This window comes from Pristiophorus japonicus, chromosome 14 (genome assembly GCF_044704955.1).
Source record: "Pristiophorus japonicus isolate sPriJap1 chromosome 14, sPriJap1.hap1, whole genome shotgun sequence".
In the NCBI taxonomy this organism is placed as follows: domain Eukaryota; kingdom Metazoa; phylum Chordata; class Chondrichthyes; family Pristiophoridae; genus Pristiophorus; species Pristiophorus japonicus.
The window spans coordinates 169,409,842-169,430,042 of NC_091990.1; the positions used below are offsets into that span (position 1 = coordinate 169,409,842).

At 44.6% G+C, this 20,201-nt stretch overlaps 1 protein-coding gene across 7 annotated transcripts in view; it reads left to right on the forward strand.

The window, feature by feature from the left end:
• The window catches only part of dagla (diacylglycerol lipase, alpha), a 519,984-nt gene that overhangs the window by 334,186 nt on the left and 165,597 nt on the right, over window positions 1-20,201 (forward strand). For all 7 annotated transcript variants that reach the window (XM_070899843.1, XM_070899842.1, XM_070899844.1 and 4 more), the window contains one exon: window positions 19,844-19,982. In XM_070899843.1, coding sequence (XP_070755944.1) covers window positions 19,844-19,982 — 139 coding nt within the window. The remainder of the gene's footprint in view (window positions 1-19,843; window positions 19,983-20,201) is intronic.

Here is a 20,201-nt window from a genome sequence, read left to right on the forward strand (position 1 = left end):
GCTTAATTGCGAATCTGCCACATCTGCTGAGACTTCATTGATGTAATTAGCTCTCAAAACATTTGCAGTCTTTCACTGCAGGATCTAAATGATTTCTTATTCCTGTTAAAAGCTCTCAAATTACTGACATAACTGAATCCATGATCAGATTAGCCATGATCTTATTAACCAGGGGTCACAGTCTAAGGATAAGGGTAAGCCATTTGGGACTGAGATGAGGGGAAACTTCTTCACCCAGAGAGTGGTGAACCTGTGGAATTCTCTACCACAGAAAGTTGTTGAGGCCAATTCACTAAATATATTCAAAAAGGAGTTAGATATAGTCCTTACGACTAGGGGGATCAAGGGGTATGGTGAGAAAGCAGGAATGGGGTACTGAGGTTGCATGTTCAGCCATGAACTCATTGAATGGTGGTGCAGGCTCAAAGGGCCGAATGGCCTACTCCTGCACCTATTTTCTATGTTTCTATGTTCTGCAAAGCCAATATTGAACCTTGGTTAGACCACACTGCATACAATCCTGGTCGCCATATATTTGAAAAGGATATAGAGGCACTGAAGAGGGTGCAGAGAAGATTTAAAAGGATGATACCAGAACTGCAAGGGTATACATATCAGGAAAGGATGAGCAGGCTGGGTCTCTCTTCACTTGGGAAAAAGAAGACAGAGAGTGACCTAATAAAGATCTTTAAAATTATGAAAGGTTTTGATAGAGTGGATACAGAGCGAATGTTTCCACTTGTGGGGAAGAGCAAAACTAGAGTCCACCAATATAAAATAGTCACCAAAAAATCAAATAGGAAATTCAGAAGAAACTTCTTTACCCAAAGAGTGGTGAGAATGTGAACTTGCTACCACAGGGAGTGGTTGAGGCGAATAGTATAGATGCATTTAAGGGGCTGCTAGACAAGCATATGAGGGAGAAGGGATTAGAGGGTTATGTTGATAGATTAAGATAAGGAAAGACCGGAGGAGGCTCAAGTGAAGCATAAATGCCAGCATGGACTGGTTGGCCGAATGTCCTATTTCTGTGTCGTATATCCTGTGTAATAGAACTCATCAGTGCCGTTAGGTCTCTTGTCACATAGATCAATGAAAATGGTGAGACTGTACCCAGCACTGGAACGGTTAGAGTTGGCTTGGTTTAAGATGCTTGGACAGCAACTCGTTCAGACCCTTCTGATGTTCTACTCAAATTACTATGCATGTAGTGACCAGTCAGCTGTCAGATGTGACTGAGCCAGTACTTGGGTCGTCGACTTCCACTGAAGCACAGCACTAAGCCACCTGAGTTACTCTAAAAGGAGCAGTCAATGTCTAGAGTACACATCACAGTATTACCAGAGGCAAGTACCAAGAGCAAGGTATTGAAACTAGGAGGAAAGAGTGCTAGGAAAATAAAATCAGTCAGGAGCAGCTAATAGGGAAGGGAGAAATAGAGGATAATAATGGAAAAAACAAGTTAGCAATAGGGTTATGGAGTAGAGGAATTAAATCAATTGGACTAGTTGTAAATGGGAAAAAGACTGAACTAAAGGTAGGGGTAGCTTCGACAAATCATGGCATTTGGAGCAATGTTATAGAAAAACATGCTTAGAATGTATGTATTCCAATATGCAGTGTGGGAAACAAATTGGAGGAGCTGGAAGCAATTATTTTACGGGAAGATCTCGAATTAATAGCATTAACTGAAGCCTGGATGCAAACTGGAGAAAAATGTAATATATCAGGACAGAATATATTTAGGAGTAATAGAAAAGGTAGAAAATGAGGCGGAGTGGCAGTATTGGTAAAAGAGAATGCATGCTGTAGCGAATGTTGGAGCTCAAAGTTGAAAAGAAAAGGGCTTGCTACAGTAGTGGGGAATAATGCAGACCTCTGGATTGTGGGAAGGAAATGGATGAGGAAATCTGCAGTCAGATTGGGCAGTAGGAATAACAATTATTGTGTGAAACTTTAATTACCCACCTACTGAGTGGGACAGAGAAAGAATTAATGGAGATAAAGGAATGGAATTTCTAAAATGTATACACGCCCCCTTCATCAAGCAGTATGTTATTAAAGGTGGAGGTGATGCTAGATTTGGTTATGAGTAAGGAAATAGTTTAGGTAGATGAGCTAAATGTGGGTGAGCACCTTGGGAGTAATGGCTACCATATGATAGGATTTAAGATCCAACTAGAGAGAGAAAAATTAAACAACAACAACGAGAACACCAGACTGGATTTGGGTAAGTTTTAGGAAGGTGAGGAGTGAGTCAGCTGAGGTGAGGCAGAAGGAGAAATTGGTGTACATGACTAGAGCAACAGTGGAATTTTTCTACTGAAAGATTACAAAGGTTTGGAATAAGTGTTATTCCATTTATACTTGTTAACGGATGCACTTCCTCCATTTAGGGCAGTCTTTGGCCAGGAACTCCCAGGTGTCGGTGGGGATGTTGCACTTTATCAGAGAGGCTTTGAGAGTGTCCTTGTAATGTTTCCTCTACCCACCTTTGGCTCGTTTGCCGTGAAGGAGTTCCGAGTAGAGCGCTTGATTTGGGAGTCTCATGTCTGACATGCGCACAATGTGGCCTGCCCAGTGGAGCTGATCAACTGTGGTTAGTGCTTCAATGATCAGTTCCAATGTTGCATGGCAAAGTTGTATAGCATACAGCATATGTGGACACTTTTGTCAGACAATATAATAGAAAGCCTTCTAATCTGACGTACTACTTCAGGATACCGAGGATGTGTTCTATTATAATCCTTATGGCTGCTTGCACTTCATTGGAGCTTAGCTTTACTGATGTGTGCGGCTGTCTTGAGGTGTCATGAGCTCTTGAACTAGCCTTCGGCATATAGCAGCCAAACTGGCATTCTTCTGTGAAGCACAAATAATGGAGAAACCACAGACTACCTCGTGATAAAAGCATCAGGACTGCTGTCTGTGACCATCAGCATTATTCTCTTCCAGTGATCAAAGGCAGCAGCACATTGACTGCATTCTTCTCTACTGTTGATCAGAGAATAGTAGCTCTTGTGGTTCATTCAGGCAGTGGAATTATGGGTAATGAATTATAGGGTGTCATTGATTAACATAAGAACATAAGAAATAGGAACAGGAGTAGGCTACCTGGCCCCTCGAACCTGCTCTGCCATTTAATAAGATCATGGCTGATCTGATCATGGACTCAGCTCCACTTCCCCGCCCGCTCCCCATAACCCTTTATTCCCTTATCGCTCAAAAATCTGTCTGTCTCCGCCTTAAATATATTCAATGATCCAGCCTCCACAGCTCTCTGGGGCAGAGAATTCCATAGATTTACAACCCTCTGAGAGAAGAAATTCCTCCTCATCTCAGTTTTAAATGGGCGGCCCCTTATTCTGAGACTATGTCCCCTAGTTTTAGTTTCCCCTATGAGTGGAAATATCCTCTCTGCATCCACCTTGTCGAGCCCTCTCATTATCTTGTATGTTTTGATAAAATCACCCCTCATTCTTCTGAACTCCAATGTATATAGGCTCAACCTATCTTCATAAGTCAACCCTCTCATCTCCGGAAACAACCTAGTGAACCTTCTCTGAACAGCCTCCAATGCAAGTATATTCTTCCTTAAGTACCGAGACCAAAACTGTATGCAGTACTCTAGGTGTGGCCTCACCAATACCCTATACAGTTGTAGCAGGACTTCTCTGCTTTTATACTCGATTCCCTTGCAATAAAGGGCAACATTCCATTTGCCTTCCTGATTAGTTGCTGTATCTGCATACTAACTTTTTGTGTTTCACGCACAAGGACCCCCAGGTCCCTCTGTACTGCAGCACTTTGCAATTCTTCTCCATTTAAATTATAATTTGTTCTATTTTTTTCTGCCAAGGTGGATAACCTCACATTTTCCCACATTATACTCCGTCTGCCAATTTTTTGCCCGCTCACTTAGCCTATCTATATCCCCTTGCAGATTTTTTGTGTCCTCCTCACAATTTGCTTTCCCACCTATCTTTGTATCATCAGCAAACTTGGCAACATTGCACTAGGTCCCTTCATCCAACCATTGGACTTTGGGCAATGCTGCCATCTGGAAAAATGCACAGTCCTTTCATGTTGGTGATATTTATCCATGGAGAGAGAGATGAACTGGTTTGCTATTGCAGACAGTGCTTCCATCATTGGCTTTATACACTTTATTCACTGCTGAATGACTGACAAGTCATTGATGACATATTGGAAAGAATACTAGATGTTAAAATTTAGGGCTGTAGTGACCTTGACAACAGTCATGGCAGTGCTGTGTCTGTCGTGGAATTTGTCTGGAGGCCATATTGCAGCACATGGCACAATTCAGTCACTGCCTCTATTGTGGAGTGCAGCATCTGTTCATAGTTGTGGGTTAGAGGGTATCATTGGGTTTGATAAGTCAATCTCTGGTACAACCTCACCTGCCGGCTATCCCTTCTGTGCTCCACCTCCAAATCACACATACTGAGGAATTTCTAGTCTGTTTAAATGGCACTGCTAAAACTCAGCATAAAATGTAGTGCTGCAAAAAAAACACATACTACAGGCTCAAAAAATATATATCAATCCAAGTGCATCTTTAAATCTTTATTGCTTTCAGGAAAAAAAAACAGCAACTCTGCTTTATATTGGCATGAAGAAGGCACATTGCAAAGCTGGTGTGAAACATAAGAAGCTATTTGGTTGACTATGATGCATTTAGATTTAATTATAATATTGAAGTGAGGCTCCCAGCTATTCTTGGCTGCACCTTTCTGTCCCCAAGTTGCCTCAACCAGAGTTATCAAAGTGCAGTTACAAACGGAGATCTAGTGACTGCAACTTCCATTGCTCGCATGCTGTGTTCACCCTACTAGTTTGTGTCAAGCAGGTAGTACTAACTTTAATGTTTAAATTATTTATTTAATATCGGTACATTTGCAAATTATTACTCAGGTTTGTGACTTGTATTACTTCAGAAAATATAATTTTTTTTGATTTACATGAACCAATCTTCAATTTCAAAGAATGTTATATGTAATAATGTTTGCTGTAGTTCAACAGGACATGGCATCCAATAAACTGCTCATATAGCCCATCCAGACTGGTTTCTCTTCAGTTGGTCAGAGCTGTATTGTAGATACTAAAAAATGCTAGTGCAGTAAAGATTTAGGGCTGGAAATTCATCAGCTTTTCACCGTGTTTTCGGTGGTATTTCGCTGTTTTGGGCGGAAAACAGTACGGCGGGAAATTCCCTGAAGACTTCTGCCTGCAGTTTTGAAATACCGCTGGGGAACCTACCGCCAATGTGCAAGACTAAAAAGCGCTTTCGCCCGAGTTTAGTCAAAAAAAAACGCTGAGGAAAAACCTGCCGATGCAGCCCTTGGAAACGGCAGTAGGTATAAAAGCCTGCAAAAAAAGGTAAGTTAAAGTTTATTTTTAAATTCTTTTGCAGCAATTCACGAGAAAAAGGTCTTGTGAATGTTTTGCGATTTTTATTTTTTGTTTTTTTGGAAAAATATTTTTTGTGTTTTCCCTCTCCCGAGGCCCAACTCACAGCGGTATCGGCCTCGGAGAAAAGTTGCAGAAAATTCACGATTTATGCTATGGATCGTCATGCACTGTCGATTTTTCTTGCCGGGCGGATTTTTTCCCGAAATCATAGCGGAGTCAAAGTGTTTTTTTTGGCGGCAAATTGGTGATAGCGGTATTTTACGAATTTCCAGCCCTTAGTCTTCTGGAGTTCAGAAATGCTGGAAATACACAGTGAGCCGGCTAGTATCGCAGGTGTAATCCTTCATTGATACTGAATAGCCAATTAAAACTATATTAGACTTGTAATACCAACAATTTTTTTTAAACATAAGCACTAGTTTTACAGAGAGCAATGTCATCTGCAGCATCTCATTTCAGTTGTTCACTCTGAACGTATACACAACGTATTCACCACTCAAATACTGAAAGATAAAATTAAATTAAATTAAAAAAAACTTTTGCAAGTTTTTTTTCATATTGGCATAAGCGATGCGTCGTCTGGTAATATACATGGATTGCTCTTTGTTTCAATCCCACTCAGGCCAACTCCTTGACCTCTTTGATTGCACTGACTGTTTGTGCTACCTCTTACTCTCGCTCTGATTTAGAGAATTTCATTGATAATGCCCATTTCCATCCATCTCATCTTTAAATGATGCATCTCTGATTGTTCCCTTTACTTCCCCTACTTCTCTCGTTCCATCTCTGGTAGTAGGCTTTCCACAAATATATATAACTGGCCTATATCATCCCACAGCTACCTGGATTATGCTTCTTCTCACTCTGCTACCTGTAAAGATTCCCTCCTTTCTCCTGGGTTCTCTCTTTCTATTGTAGCTATCCACTTTCAGCACCCATTTCTGAATGTCCTTCTTTTCCCCTGATGGTCATTGACAGATCTCTTTTCCTGATTTGTTCTCCCCTTCCTCCTCTCTCAATAGTGACAAAGTTATCCTGTCCTTGCCTTCCAAACTTCTAGCCTCCACATTCGCTAGATCATAGAAACTTAGAAACTAGGTGCAGGAACACGCCATTCGGCCCTTCGAGCCTGCACCGCCATTCAGTATGATCATGGCTGATCATGCAACCTCAGTACCCCACCCCTCCCTTCTCTCCATACCCCTTGATCCCTTTAGCCGTAAGGGCCACATCTAACTCCTTTTTGAATATATCCAACGAACTGGACTCGACAACTTTCTGTGCCAGAGAATTCCACAGGTTCACAACTCTCTGGGTGAAAAAGTTTGTTCTCATCTCAGTCCTATATGGCTTACCCCTTATCTTTAGACTGTGACCCTGGTTCCGGACTTCTCCAACATCAGGAACATTCTTCCTGCATCTAACATGTCCAGTCCCGTCAGAATTTTATAAGTTTCTATGAGATCCCTTCTCATTCATCTAAATTCCAGTGAGTATAAGCCTAGCCAATCCAGTCTTTCCTCAGTCTGGTGAACCTTCGCTGCACTCCTTCAATAGCAAGCACATCTGCCACCTGCAACATAATCTCACTGCATCTACGTTTTCCCCCCTCCACTTTTTTGTCGGACCGTTCCCCGAGACTATCCTCTCCACCACACAACTCCTAGCTGCTCTTCTCTGGCACTTTTCCATGCAACCTCAGCAGATGCAACATCTATCCATTCACCTCTTCCCACATCACTGTCTGTGTGAGACAGTACTTCAGATGTTCTTCCTGTCATCTAGTGGTACTGTATTTGCTGCTCATGATGTGGTCTCTATACAGAGGAAATCAGATACAGAGAAGTTGACTCTTTCCCAAGGAACCTCAATTCGGTCCACAAATATGTCCTGGTTCTCCATGTGCCATTCCCACTGTGACCTTTTTGTCTTTGGTGCTCTACACTGCTCCAGCGAAGCTGAACTCAAGCTTCAGGAACATCTTTCTCCTGGGCATTCTGCAATCCTCAGATTAAAACATTGACGTTCTTGGTTGATAATTGTGTGGACCATTTGTCAAGGCAGAGCTCGGAGGGTGGGTGACATTTGCGTCTGTGGTGTTGGCCTGTTTTTTTCCTCTTTGGGGATAGCAGACCTCACTGTGTGTTGTGGAGAAATCTTCCTCTCTCCCGAGCGGACCCACTGAAATAGAGGATCGACGTCCGATTGATGACAGACTCCAGAGATAGGTTTGAAACGATCTTTATTCCAACATATGCCGGGGAAGATCTCAGTATCAACCGCCCAAGACAGGAACTTCCAAAAACCCAAAGGATTCACACATTATTATACAAATTTCGAGTAGGCTGGCCTCCAACTAATCCTTGAAATGACAGTGATAGAAAACACTGCCAGTGGCGAAAGAAAAGTTATCTAACTGACTCAGATACACAAATGGGAGAATAGATACAAAGAAGGGAATTCAGTCAAAGCATTTGTCAACCCTTATCAGATTGCCTGCTAAGTGACCTGTGACCTCTTCACCTTCCATAGCATATGGAACCACTCTCAGCTTTTTGGAATGTGTTTGTATCTACAGGTTTGACCTTGCCCTGGCCTTTTCAGCCTGTGGCATTCTTTAAAAGATCTTTATGTTCGCTCAAAATCTACAGTTTCATTTTATGTTATACGGCCATTTCCCATCATTTATAAGCGAGTTTTACATACAATCTGTTGGTATTTTCCTCACTCTCCTACACTGTGTATCAAAGTTTCCATTTGCCGTTCCTGTATTTTCCACCATCTTGGATATTTGCGTGTGTTCTTCTACTGTTCTGCTGCAACGATCCAAAATGGCTCCTGGGGTGGAAGCTCCCTTTTGACCTGCTCAACTGTATCCGTGGTTATCCTCTACTCCTTTTCCCCAAATCTCCTTTCTTCCACTCCTTATGTTACCCTGCCTCTGATAGTGAAGGCATTTCAGCCCCAATCTAGGAGTTCAACCTGCAAGTTTAAAGCTACAAGCTCCAAGCTCAATGCCTGCAAGGCCCACTGCCCATCGCCCAGGCATGACTTTGTTCTTTGCCTTGGAGTTTGCATGGGCTGGAGCTCTGAACAAACTTGATTTCCTTCAATTGCGAACAGGACTTCGTCGCTTTACCGACTACACTGTTTGACTCATTGGCTGTGGTTTGCTCTGCTTTTCAGTCGTTTCCAGCCTTTGCTCTGCTTTCTTCTGTCAAATTGGTTTTTGATCTCCTGGACTTCGGTGAACATCGCTAGACTACTTTTCTGCTTTGAACTATACTGCATTACACTGCTTTGACCTCACAAAGGCTTTTGACAGTGTTAATCGTGAGGGACTATGGCGTGTCCTCCTCCGTTTCGACTGCCCCCAAAAGTTCGGCACCATCCTCCGCCTGCTCCCCGGCGACAAGCAAGCCGTGATCCTGACCAACAGATCCACCACAAACCCAATGCACGTCCAGACCGGGGTCAAACAGGGCTGCGTCATTGCGCCAACCCTTTTCTCGATCTTCCTCGCTGCAATGCTCCACCTCACGCTCAACAATCTCCCTGCTGGAGTGGAACTAAACTTAGAACCAGTGGGAACCTGTTCAACCTTCGTCGCCTCAAGGCTAGAGCCAAGACCGTCCCATCCTCTGTCGTCGAACTACAGGACGCGGACGACGTTTGCATCTGCGCACATTCAGAGGCTGAACTCTTTAAGTCATCGGCAACATCTTAACTGAGGTGTACGAAAGCATGGGCCTTACATTAAACATCCGTAAGACAAAGGTCCTCCACCAACCTGACCCTGCCGCACAGCACTACCCCCCAGTCATCAAGATCTACGGCGCGGCCCTGGACAATGTGGACATAAGAACATAAGAATTAGGAACAGGAGTAGGCCATCTAGCCCCTCGAGCATGCTCCGCCATTCAGCAAGATCATGGCTGATCTGGCCGTGGACTCAGCTCCACTTACCCGCCCGCTCCCCATAACCTTTAATTCCCTTATTGGTTAAAAATCTATCCATCTGTGATTTGAATACATTCAATGAGCAGAGAATTCCACAGATTCACGACCCTCTGGGAGAAAAAATTCCTTCTCAACTCAGTTTTAAATTGGCTCCCCCGTATTTTGAGGCTGTGCCCCCTAGTTCTAGTCTCCCCGACCAGTGAAAACAACCTCTCTGCCTCGATCTTGTCTATCCCTTTCATTATTTTAAATGATTCTATAAGATCACCCCTCATCCTTCTGAACTCCAACGTGTAAAGACCCAATCTGCTCAATCTATCATCATAAGGTAACCCTCTCATCTCCGGAATCAGCCTAGTGAATCGTCTCTGTACCCCCTCCAAGGCTAGTATATCCTTCCTTAAGTAAGGTGACCAAAACTGCACGCAGTACTCCAGGTGCGGCCTCACCAATACCCTGTACAGTTGCAGCAGGACCTCCCTGCTTTTGTACTCCATCCCTCTCGCAATGAAGGCCAACAATCCATTCGCCTTCCTGATTACCTGCTGCACCTGCAAACTTACTTTTTGGGATTCATGCACAAGGACCCCCAGGTTTCTCTGCACCGCAGCATGTTGTAATTTCTCCCCATTCAAATAATACTCCCTTTTACTGTTTTTTTTTTTCCAAGGTGGATGACCTCACATTTTCCGACATTGTATTCCATCTGCCAAACCTTAGCCCATTCGCTGAACCTATCTAAATCTCTTTGCAGCCTCTCTCTGTCCTCTACAGAACCCGCTTTCCCACTAATCTTTGTGTCATCTGCAAATTTTGCTACACTACACTCTGTCCCCTTTTCCAGGTCATCTATGTATATTGTAAACAGTTGTGGTCCCAGCACCGATCCCTGTGGCACACCACTAACCACCGATTTCCAACCCAAAAAGGACCCATTTATCCCGACTCTCTGCTTTCTGTTAGCCAGCCAATTCTCTATCCATGCTAATACATTTCCTCTGACTCTGCGAACCTTTATCTTCTGCAGTAACCTTTTGTGTGGCACCTTATCGAATACCTTTTGGAAATCTAAATACACCACATCCATCGGTACACCTCTATCCACCATGCTCGTTATATCCTCAAAGAATTCCAGTAAATTAGTTAAACATGATTTCCCCTTCATGAATCCATGTTGCGTCTGCTTGATTGCACTATTCCTATCTAGATGTCCCGCAATTTGTTCCTTAATGATAGTTTCAAGCATTTCCCCCACTACAGATGTTAAACTAACCGGCCTATAGTTACCTGCCTTTTGTCTGCCCCCTTTTTTAAACAGAGGCGTTACATTAGCTGCTTTCCAATCCGCTGGTACCTCCCCAGAGTCCAGAGAATTTTGGTAGATTATAACGAATGCATCTGCTATAACTTCCGCCATATCTTTTAATACCCTGGGATGCATTTCATCCGGACCAGGGGACTTGTCTACCTTGAGTCCCATTAGCCTATCCAGCACTACCCCCCTAGTGATAGTGATTGTCTCAAGGTCCTCCCTTCCCACATTCCCGTGACCAGCAATTTTTGGCATGGTTTTTGTGTCTTCCACTGTGAAGACCGAAGCAAAATAATTGTTTAAGGTCTCAGCCATTTCCACATTTCTCATTATTAAATCCCCCTTCTCATCTTCTAAGGGACCAACATTTACTTTAGTCACTCTTTTCCGTTTTATACATCTGTAAAAGCTTTTACTATCCGTTTTTATGTTTTGCGCAAGTTTACCTTCGTAATCTATCTTTCCTTTCTTTATTGCTTTCTTAGTCGTTCTTTGCTGTCGTTTAAAATTTTCCCAATCTTCTAGTTTCCCACTAACCTTGGTCACCTTATACGCATTGGCTTTTAATTTGATACTCTCCCTTATTTCCTTGGTTATCCACGGCTGTTTATCCCTTCTCTTACCGCCCTTCTTTTTCACTGGAATATATTTTTGTTGAGCACTATGAAAGAGCTCCTTAAAAGTCCTCCACTGTTCCTCAATTGTGCCACCGTTTAGCCTGTGTTTCCAGTCTACTTTAGCCAACCCTGCCCTCATCCCACTGTAGTCCCCTTTGTTTAAGCATAGTACGCTCGTTTGAGACACTACTTCCTCACCCTCAATCTTTATTACCATTTTCCATACCTCGGGAGCCATTATTAGCAAGGGCAGGCATCGACGACGAGGTTCAACACCGCCTCCAGTGCCCCAGCGCAACCTTCAGTCATCTGAGGAAGAGAGTGTTCGAAGATCAGGCTCTCAAATCTGGCACCAAGCTTATGGTCTACAGGGCTATAGTGTGATGATAATAATACCCGTCATCCTGTATGGCTCAGAAACGTGGACCATATACAGTAGACACCTCAAATCGCTGGAAAAATACCACCAACGATGTCTCCGCAAGATCCTGCAAATCCCCTGGGAGGACAGTTGCATCAACGTCCCGATCAGGCCAACATCCCCAGCATCGAAGCACTGACGACACTCGACCAGCTCCGTTAGACGGGCCACATTGTTCGCATGCCCGACATAAGACTCCCAACGCAAGCGCTCTACATGGAACTCCTACACGGCAAGCGAGCCTCAGGTGGGCTGAGGAAAGATTTCAAAGACACCGTCAAAGCCTCCTTGATAAAGTGCAACATCCCCACCGACACCTGGGAGTCCCTGGCCAAAGATTGCCCTAAGTGGAGGAAGTGCATCTGAGAGGGCGCTAAGCACCTCGAGTCTTGTCGCCGAGAGCATGCAGAAATCAAGCGCAGGCAGCGGAAAGAGCGTGCAGCAAACCAGACTCCACACCCACACTTTTCCTCAATGACTATCTGTCCCACCTGTGACAGGGACTGTAATTCCCTTTTGGACTGTTCAGTCACCTGAGAACTCGCATTTATAGTGGAAGCAAGTCTTCCTCGAATTTGAGGGACTGCCTATGATGATTACACTGTGACTGGACTACACTGGATTATACCGTAAGACTACCTGCTGCTTCTCCATCTCTGCTGCAAAAATTTATTTTTCCTTTTAACTGCGGCTGTGTCTCTGCTGAACTCGTTCTACTGGTTTTTCAGCTCTGCTGGTCGCTGGCTGCAGTTTTTACAAGATACCCTGATCCACAAACCTGTGTCAACGCGTCGTCATCATCTTTCTGCTACCGACTCTCCTTCCTACAGCAAATCCTCCAACGCTCTACACTTCAAATAGCTTCTGGTCTTCACTCGCCTGCTTTGGACAGCGGTTCGTCGATGCTCTGTGCCGGACCATCCTGTTTGTCGATTTTGTCCTTCCATGGGACCTCAAACTTTGACCCTGGTCTCCATACTATTGTATCCCATTAACTACTACATTTAAACAGGGCTGTGTAATCTGAGCTTTTCCCCTGTCCATTCGCGTGCGCACTTTGGCTCCCGCTCTGGACCCGAGCCATTCAATACTTTTCTACTTTTCCCCACTTTCCTTTCTCTTTATCCCCTCCCTGGCCATTCTCTCTCATTGTCATGCCTCCTTTCATCTCCCCTTTCTCGGATACTCTGCCCTCCCAAATCCCTACCCCAATCCTTCATTATTCTTCGACCTTCCTACTCTCCTACCGTTGTCCCAGGCTTGACTCCCTCCTAGAAAAACCTGCAGCTTCCCTCTGTGCCTCTCTTGGCATTCTACGAAGGACCCATCGAGGCATTCGTCGCTGCCTCCTTACGAGCAGCAACCCCGACTGTCCCATCCTGCTCTCTCACCGACCTTCTCGTCCACTGGGGGCTACTCTCTCCAATCTCCTCCCCTTCCAACTCACCGCCCTCCCACCCCCCCTAAGTGCTGACCCTGTGGCGCAGGCACTGGGGCAGCCATCACCGACCCTCTCCGCATCTCCCCCCTAGAATGTCCGTTCGCTTGCGAACAAGGCCCTTCCCATCCATGAGCTTATCGTTGATGATGGCATCGACATCATGGCCCTGACAGAAACCTGGTTCAGAGGCAATGACACCTTACCCTTAAATGAAGCCTCACCGCATGGCTACACCTTCCACCACTTGCCCCACTCAGACCGCAGTGGTGGGGGTGTGGCTCTCATCAGCAAATCACACCTTGGTCTGTCCTACTCCTCCGGCACTTTCTCCTCCTTTGAGCATCTCGCCCTATTCCATCGATCTCAACTCCCATTTAAAATGCTCATTCTCTACCACTGCACGAATGAACTCCTCACTGTCCAGCCTTTGACTCTCCATTCACCATGACATTTCTGCAGCTACCGATTTGCTCAGTTACACCCTCACCACCACCTTTGATGCCCTAGTCCCTGTTAAAACAATTACTCTCTCACACCCTGGCCGTTCCCCCAGGTACAGCCCTTATCTTCTCTCCCTTAAGTCCAAAGGACGCAGACTTGAATGGATATGGTGGACAACTGGTTTAGCCATTCACCGCCAGATCTGGCTGGACCACATAAAGCACTATCCGGTCTGGAATGTAAAGCTAAACCCCGGCTTCTATTCTCCGCTGATAATCATCTTTTAAACCCCTCTCCCCAGACTCCACCCTCACCTCCGACAATAAGTGTGAGGAGCTCATGGACTTTGTCTCTAAGATTGAGACCATCCGTTTGGCCACCTCTGCCTCTTCCCTTCCTTCTCCTAGCCCACCGGGCCAAACTTCCTCTGAGGTTCCCCTCCTGCCCTAGCCCTGACCTCACATCTTTTTCCAGTTTCTCTCCGATCTCCCGTTGTGACCTCTCCAAGCTCATCCTGTCCATGAGACCCACTTCCTGCTCCCTCGACCCTATTCCCACCAAACTGCTGACCACCCAACTTCCTTTTCTGGTTCCCATGTTAGCTGACATTGTTAACAGTTCTCTCTCAGGCACTGTCCCCCTCTTCAAAAAAACAACCCTCGACCCCTCCGTCCTTGTAAACTACGGCCCCCATCTCCAACCTCCCTTTCCTCTCAAGCCCTTAAACGTGTTGTCACCTCCCAAATCCGTGCCCATCTTTGTCACAATGTTTGAATCCCTCCAATCTGGTTTCTGCGCCTGCCACAGTACCGGAATGACTCTCATCAATGTTATAAATGATATCCTTTGTGACTGTGATAAAGGCAAACTATCCCTCATCCTTCTTGATTTGTCTGCAGCCATTGACACGGTTGACCACTCTATCCTTCTCCAACACCTCTCCACCATCGTCCAGCTGGGTGGGATTGCACTCGCCTGGTTCCATTCTTATCTCTCTAATAATAACCAGAGAATCACCTGCAACGGCTTCTCTTCCCACTCCCGCATCGTTACCTCTGGTGTCCCCCAAGAATCTATCCTTCGACCCCTCCTATATCTCATCTATATGCTGCCCCTTGAGACATGCATGTACACTGATGACACCCAGCTCTACCTCACAACCACTTCTCTCAACCCCTCCACAGTCTTTAAATTGTCAGACTGCCTGTATGACATCCAGTTGTGGATGAGCAGAAATTTTTTCCAATTGAATATTGAGAACTGTTTTTCGTCCCCGCCACAAACTCGATTCCCTAGCCACTGACTCCATCCCTCTCCCCAACATCTATCTGAGGCTGAACCAGACTGTTCGCAACCTTGGTATCATTTTTGACCCTGAAATGAGCTTTCGACCACATATCTGCAAGATAACTAAGACCACCTATTGTCACCTCCGTAACATCGCCCATCTCTGCCCTTGCCTCATCCACTGCTGAAGCCCTCATCCATACCATTGTTACCTCTATACTTGACTATTCCAATGCACTACTGGCTGGCCTCCCACATTCTACCCTACATAAATTAGAGGTGATCCAAAACTCGGCTGCTGCTGTCCTAACTCGCACCAAGTCCCACTCACCCATCACCCCTGTGCTCGCTGACCGACACTGACTTCCGGTTAAGCAACGCCCCGATTTCAAAATTCTTATCCTTATTTTGAAATCCCTTCATGGCCTCGTCCCTCCCTATCTCTGTAAACTCCACCATCCCCATAACCCCCCGAAATGTCTGCGCTCCTCTAATTCTGCCATCTTGAGCATCCCTGATTATAATGGCTCAACGTTTGGTGGCTGTGCCTTCAGATAAAGTTCGAAGATCAGGCATTCAAATCTGGCATCAAGCTTATGGTCTACAGGGCTGTAGTGATACCTGCCCTCCTGTATGGCTCAGAGACGTGGACCATGTACAGTAGACACCTCCAATCGCTGGAGAAATACCACCAGCGATGTTTCTGCAAGATCCTGCAAATTCCCTGGGAGGACAGGCGCACCAATATTGGTGTTCTCGATCAGGCCAACATCCCCAGCATCGAAGCACTGACCACACTCAACCCAGCTCTGTTGGGCGGGCCACATTGTTCGCTTGCCTGACACAATACTCCCAAAGCAAGCTTCTTCACGGCAAGTGTTCTACTCGGAGCTCCGACACGGCAAGTGAGCCCCAGGTGGGCAGAGGAAACGTTTCAAGGACACCCTCAAAGCCTCCTTGAAAAAGTGCAACATCCCCACCGACACCTGGGGGTCCCTGGCCAAAGACCGCCCTAAGTGGAGGAAGTGCATCTGGGAGGGCTCTGAGCACCTCAAGTTTCTTCGCTGAGAGCATGCAGAAAGCAAGCACAGGCAACAGAAGGAGCGTGCGGCAAACCAGACTCCCCACCCACCCTTTCCTTCAACGACTGTCTGTCCCACCCGTGACAGAGACTGTAATTCTCGTATTGAACTGTTCAGTCAATCTTCGATTCTAAGCGACTGCCTATGATGATAATGCCAAGATCCCAAGCTCTGGAACTCCCTGCCTAAACCATTCCCCCTCTCTCCCTCTCTTTCCTCCTTCAAGACACTCCTTAAAAACCTACCTCTTTGACCAAGGTTTTGGTCACTTGTGCTAATTTCTACTTATGTGGCTCAGTGTAAAATTTTTAAATCTCATTATACTCCTATGAAGCGCCTAGGGATGTTTCGCTCTGTTAAAGGTGCTATATAAATGCAAGTTGTTGTTGCTTATTTATTGCTCACTGAAATGATCTTTTAAATGATTTAACAGGTTCCTGCTTCCCGGTTAAGTAGTTTGCAGAACGTTCAACCTGTTCATTTCCTTTCAGTGATTAGAATATTTGATATCTCTTCCCTCCTCTTTCCCGCCCCCACTGTCCCACAATCAAAGGGACTTTTCAGTTCTAAAGAAAGATATGCATCCAAAACCACAACTTTACTTTTCTCTTTACAGCTGCTAATACTTCTGTTGTGTATTTCCAGCAATTACTGATTTTTTTAAATTCAGGTTTCCAGCATTTGTAATTATATATTTTTTTGCCTTAAGTGAGACCTTTTCCTGTGATATATTGGTACTCCCTGTTAAATAAAGCCTCTTGACAGCATTCCTTGCAGGCAAACAGGACTTGAGTTACAAGGAAGTCAAGTTATTTTACAATGACTGGCCTATGTATTTGCTTCAGCTCATAACAGTATATTAACATCAGCAACTGTTTTGTTTACTTGAAGCCAACTCAACAGTGATGTTTGCCCATCTCAGCAGCAGTTATCAAACACATCCTTGTGTATAGATGTAAAATTGAATGGAAAAAAATGGATTCACAGCTTGTTCATGTGTAATGAGGATACATGGTGGGAAAACGCAGCAACCAATTAACTCATTGACCTTTAGATGTCACCTGGTTACAGATAAAATGGTTCAATATACCCGCAGCTCTTTTCACCTTGGTCTGAGATAGAGTCTCAGTGGTTTACCTTGGCTGGTGATTGGCAAATTAAAAACTTATTTATCATAGGTGGATTTATACATTTGAATTCACCAGAATATTATTGCAAGCATGATTAATAAGCAAGCAAATCAGAAATTGCTGGAAATCCGCAGCGTCTGTTGAGAGAAAAAGAGTTAATGTTTCACATTGATGATCTTTTGTCAGAACTGAAAAAAGTTAGAGATATAACAGGTTGGAAGTAAGTGCAGAGAAAGGGGGGAGGGGAGAGAAGAACGAAATGGAAGGTCTGTGATAGGGTGGAAGGCCAGAGAGATTAAAAGACAAATGGGATGATGGTAATGGGACAAGTAAAGGAACAAAAGATGGGTCCAGAAGAGGTGTAAATGGGAATAGCAGAATCATTAACAGCTGCCAAATGGGGATCGAGGTTATAATCTGAAATTGTTGAACTCAGTGTTGAGTCTGGAAGGGTGTAAGCTGTCGAATCGAAAGATGAAGTGCTGTTCCTCGAGCTTATGTTGACCTTCATTGGAAGAATATAGGAGGCCGAAAACAGAGAGGCTACCAGAAGCTCGAGGTCACGCTTGCAGACTGAATGGAGGTATTCCATAAAACAGTCACCCAATTTGCATTTGGTCTCATCTTTGTAGAGTAGACTGCATCGTGAGAAGCGAATACATTATACTAAATTGAAAAGCAGTACAAGTAAATCGCTCTTTCACATTGGGGTCCCTGGATGGTGGGAAGGGAGGAAGTAAAAGGGCAGGAGTTGCATCTCTGTGCTTGCATGGGGAGGTACTGTGGAAAGGGGAGGGGGTGTTGGGGTTGATTGAGGAGTGGACCTGGATGTTGAGGAGAGAACAGTCCCTTTGGAATGCTGAAAGGGGAGGGGAAGATGTGTTTGGTGGTGGGATCGCATTAGAGATGGCGGAGGACGATCTGTTGAATGTGGAGGCTGGTGAAATGGATGAGGACAAGGGGAATTATATATTGTGTTTCTGGGAGAGAGGGGAAGGGGTGAGGGCAGAAGTGCAGGAAATGGAACCCTTGCCTGTTTTACTACTTCCTTTACCACCTCAGAATTTTGCTACTTCATTAATGTTACTCATTGGTTGCAAGCTTAGCCTTGATGGCTGAGTGAGTAATTACATAGTGTGATATGTGACAAAGTTAACAGTCACTTGGACAAGTGTGGATTAATTAAGGAAAGCCAGCACAGATTTGTTAAAGGCACATCGTATTTAACCAACTGGTTTGAGTTTTTTGATGAATTAACAGAGGGGGTTGATGAGGACAATGCAGTTGACATGGTGTACATGGATTTCTAAAAGGCGTTTGATAAAGTGCCACATAATCGGCTTGCCAGAAAAGTTGAAGTCCATGGAATAAAAGGGACAGTGGCAGCATGGATACAAAATTGCCTCAGTGATAGGAAACAGAGAGTAGAGGTGAACGGTTGTTTTGCAGACTGGAGGAAGATATACAGTTGTGTTCCGAAGGGGTTAGTACTAGGACCCCTGCTTTTCTTGATATATATTAATGACTTAGACTTGGGTGTACAGGGCTCAAGTTTAAAATTTGCAGATGACACAAAACAAGGATGTATAGTGAACAGTGAGGAGGATAGTGATGGACTTCAGCAAGACAAGACAGACGGTGAAATGGGTGGACACGTGACAGATGACATTTAATGCAGAAAAGTGTGAAGTGATACATTTTGGGAGGAAGATTGAGAGGCAATATAACCTAAAGGATACAATCCTAAAAGGGGTGCAGGAGCAGAGAGAATTTGGGGTATATATCCAAATCGTTGAAGATGGCAGGACCGGTTGAGAAATTGGTTAAAAAAACATATGGAATCCTAGGCTTCATAAGTAGAGGCATAGAGTACAAAAGCAAGGAAATTATGATGAACCTTTATAAAACACTGGTTCGGCCTCAACTGGAGTATTGTGCCCAATTCTGGGCACCACACATTAGGAAGGATGTGAAGGACTTGGAGAAGGTGCAGAAAAGATTTACGAGAATGGTTCCAGTGATGTGGGACCTCCGTTATGTGGATAGACTGGAGAAGCTGGGGTTGTTTTCCTTACAGCAGAGAAGGTTGAGAGGAGATTTAATAGAGGTGTTCAAAATAATGAGGGATCTGGACAGAGTAGATAGAGAGAAACTGTTCCCATTGGCAGAACGGTCGAGAACCAGAAGACATAGATTTAAGGTGATTGGCAAAAGAGCCAAAGACGACATTAGAAAAAGCTTTTTTATGCAGCGAGTGGTTAGGATCTGGAATGCACTGCCTGAAAGGATAGTGGAGGCAGACTCAATCGTGGCTTTCAAGAGGGAATTGGATAAGTACCTGAAGGAAACGAAGTTGCACGGCTACGGGAAAAGGGCAGGGGAGCAGGACTAGCAGAAGTGCTCTCGCAGAGAGCCGGCACTGGCTCGATTGGCCAAATGGCCGCCTCCTTGTTGTAACCATTGTATGATTCTATGAAACGCAGTCATACAGATGAAGAGTCCAAATATTAGAAATAAAATGCTAAACAGAAATTGAGTGTAAGCTACATTGTTAAAGCAGCATACAAACAGCTCATGTTATACATTCCCATATTCGAACATTTTTTAAAGTTTCTATATACATATGTAGACAAGCAAACTTCTAATTTTTCACTTTAAACAATTTGGGACTGTTGGCCAACATATTTACATCCATGTTTTGACTTCCCTCTGCTTCCAGGAATTGTAACCTGTAATTGGGTTGTTATTCTGAGTGTCTGTATCACAGTAATGTGCGTCTTCGACCGAACAGGCAGAACATTCGTGAAACTTCGAGCGACCAAACGACGTCAGCGCAACCTTAGAACTTACAATTTACGGTAAGTGGGAACAGTTCATAATTTTCTGACTTGCTATCTTGTGAGGCAGCTGGTGGGAACAGGGTATATAAAGTCATAACATTTACATGGAGAGAACAAGTAAGTGCTACCAGCAAACATATTCATAAGCTACCATGCTGTAATCTAATCTCTTCCAGAGCTACAAAGCCATGTTACTTCTCACTGGGGACTTGATTTTTGGCTGTCTAGCACCTTTGT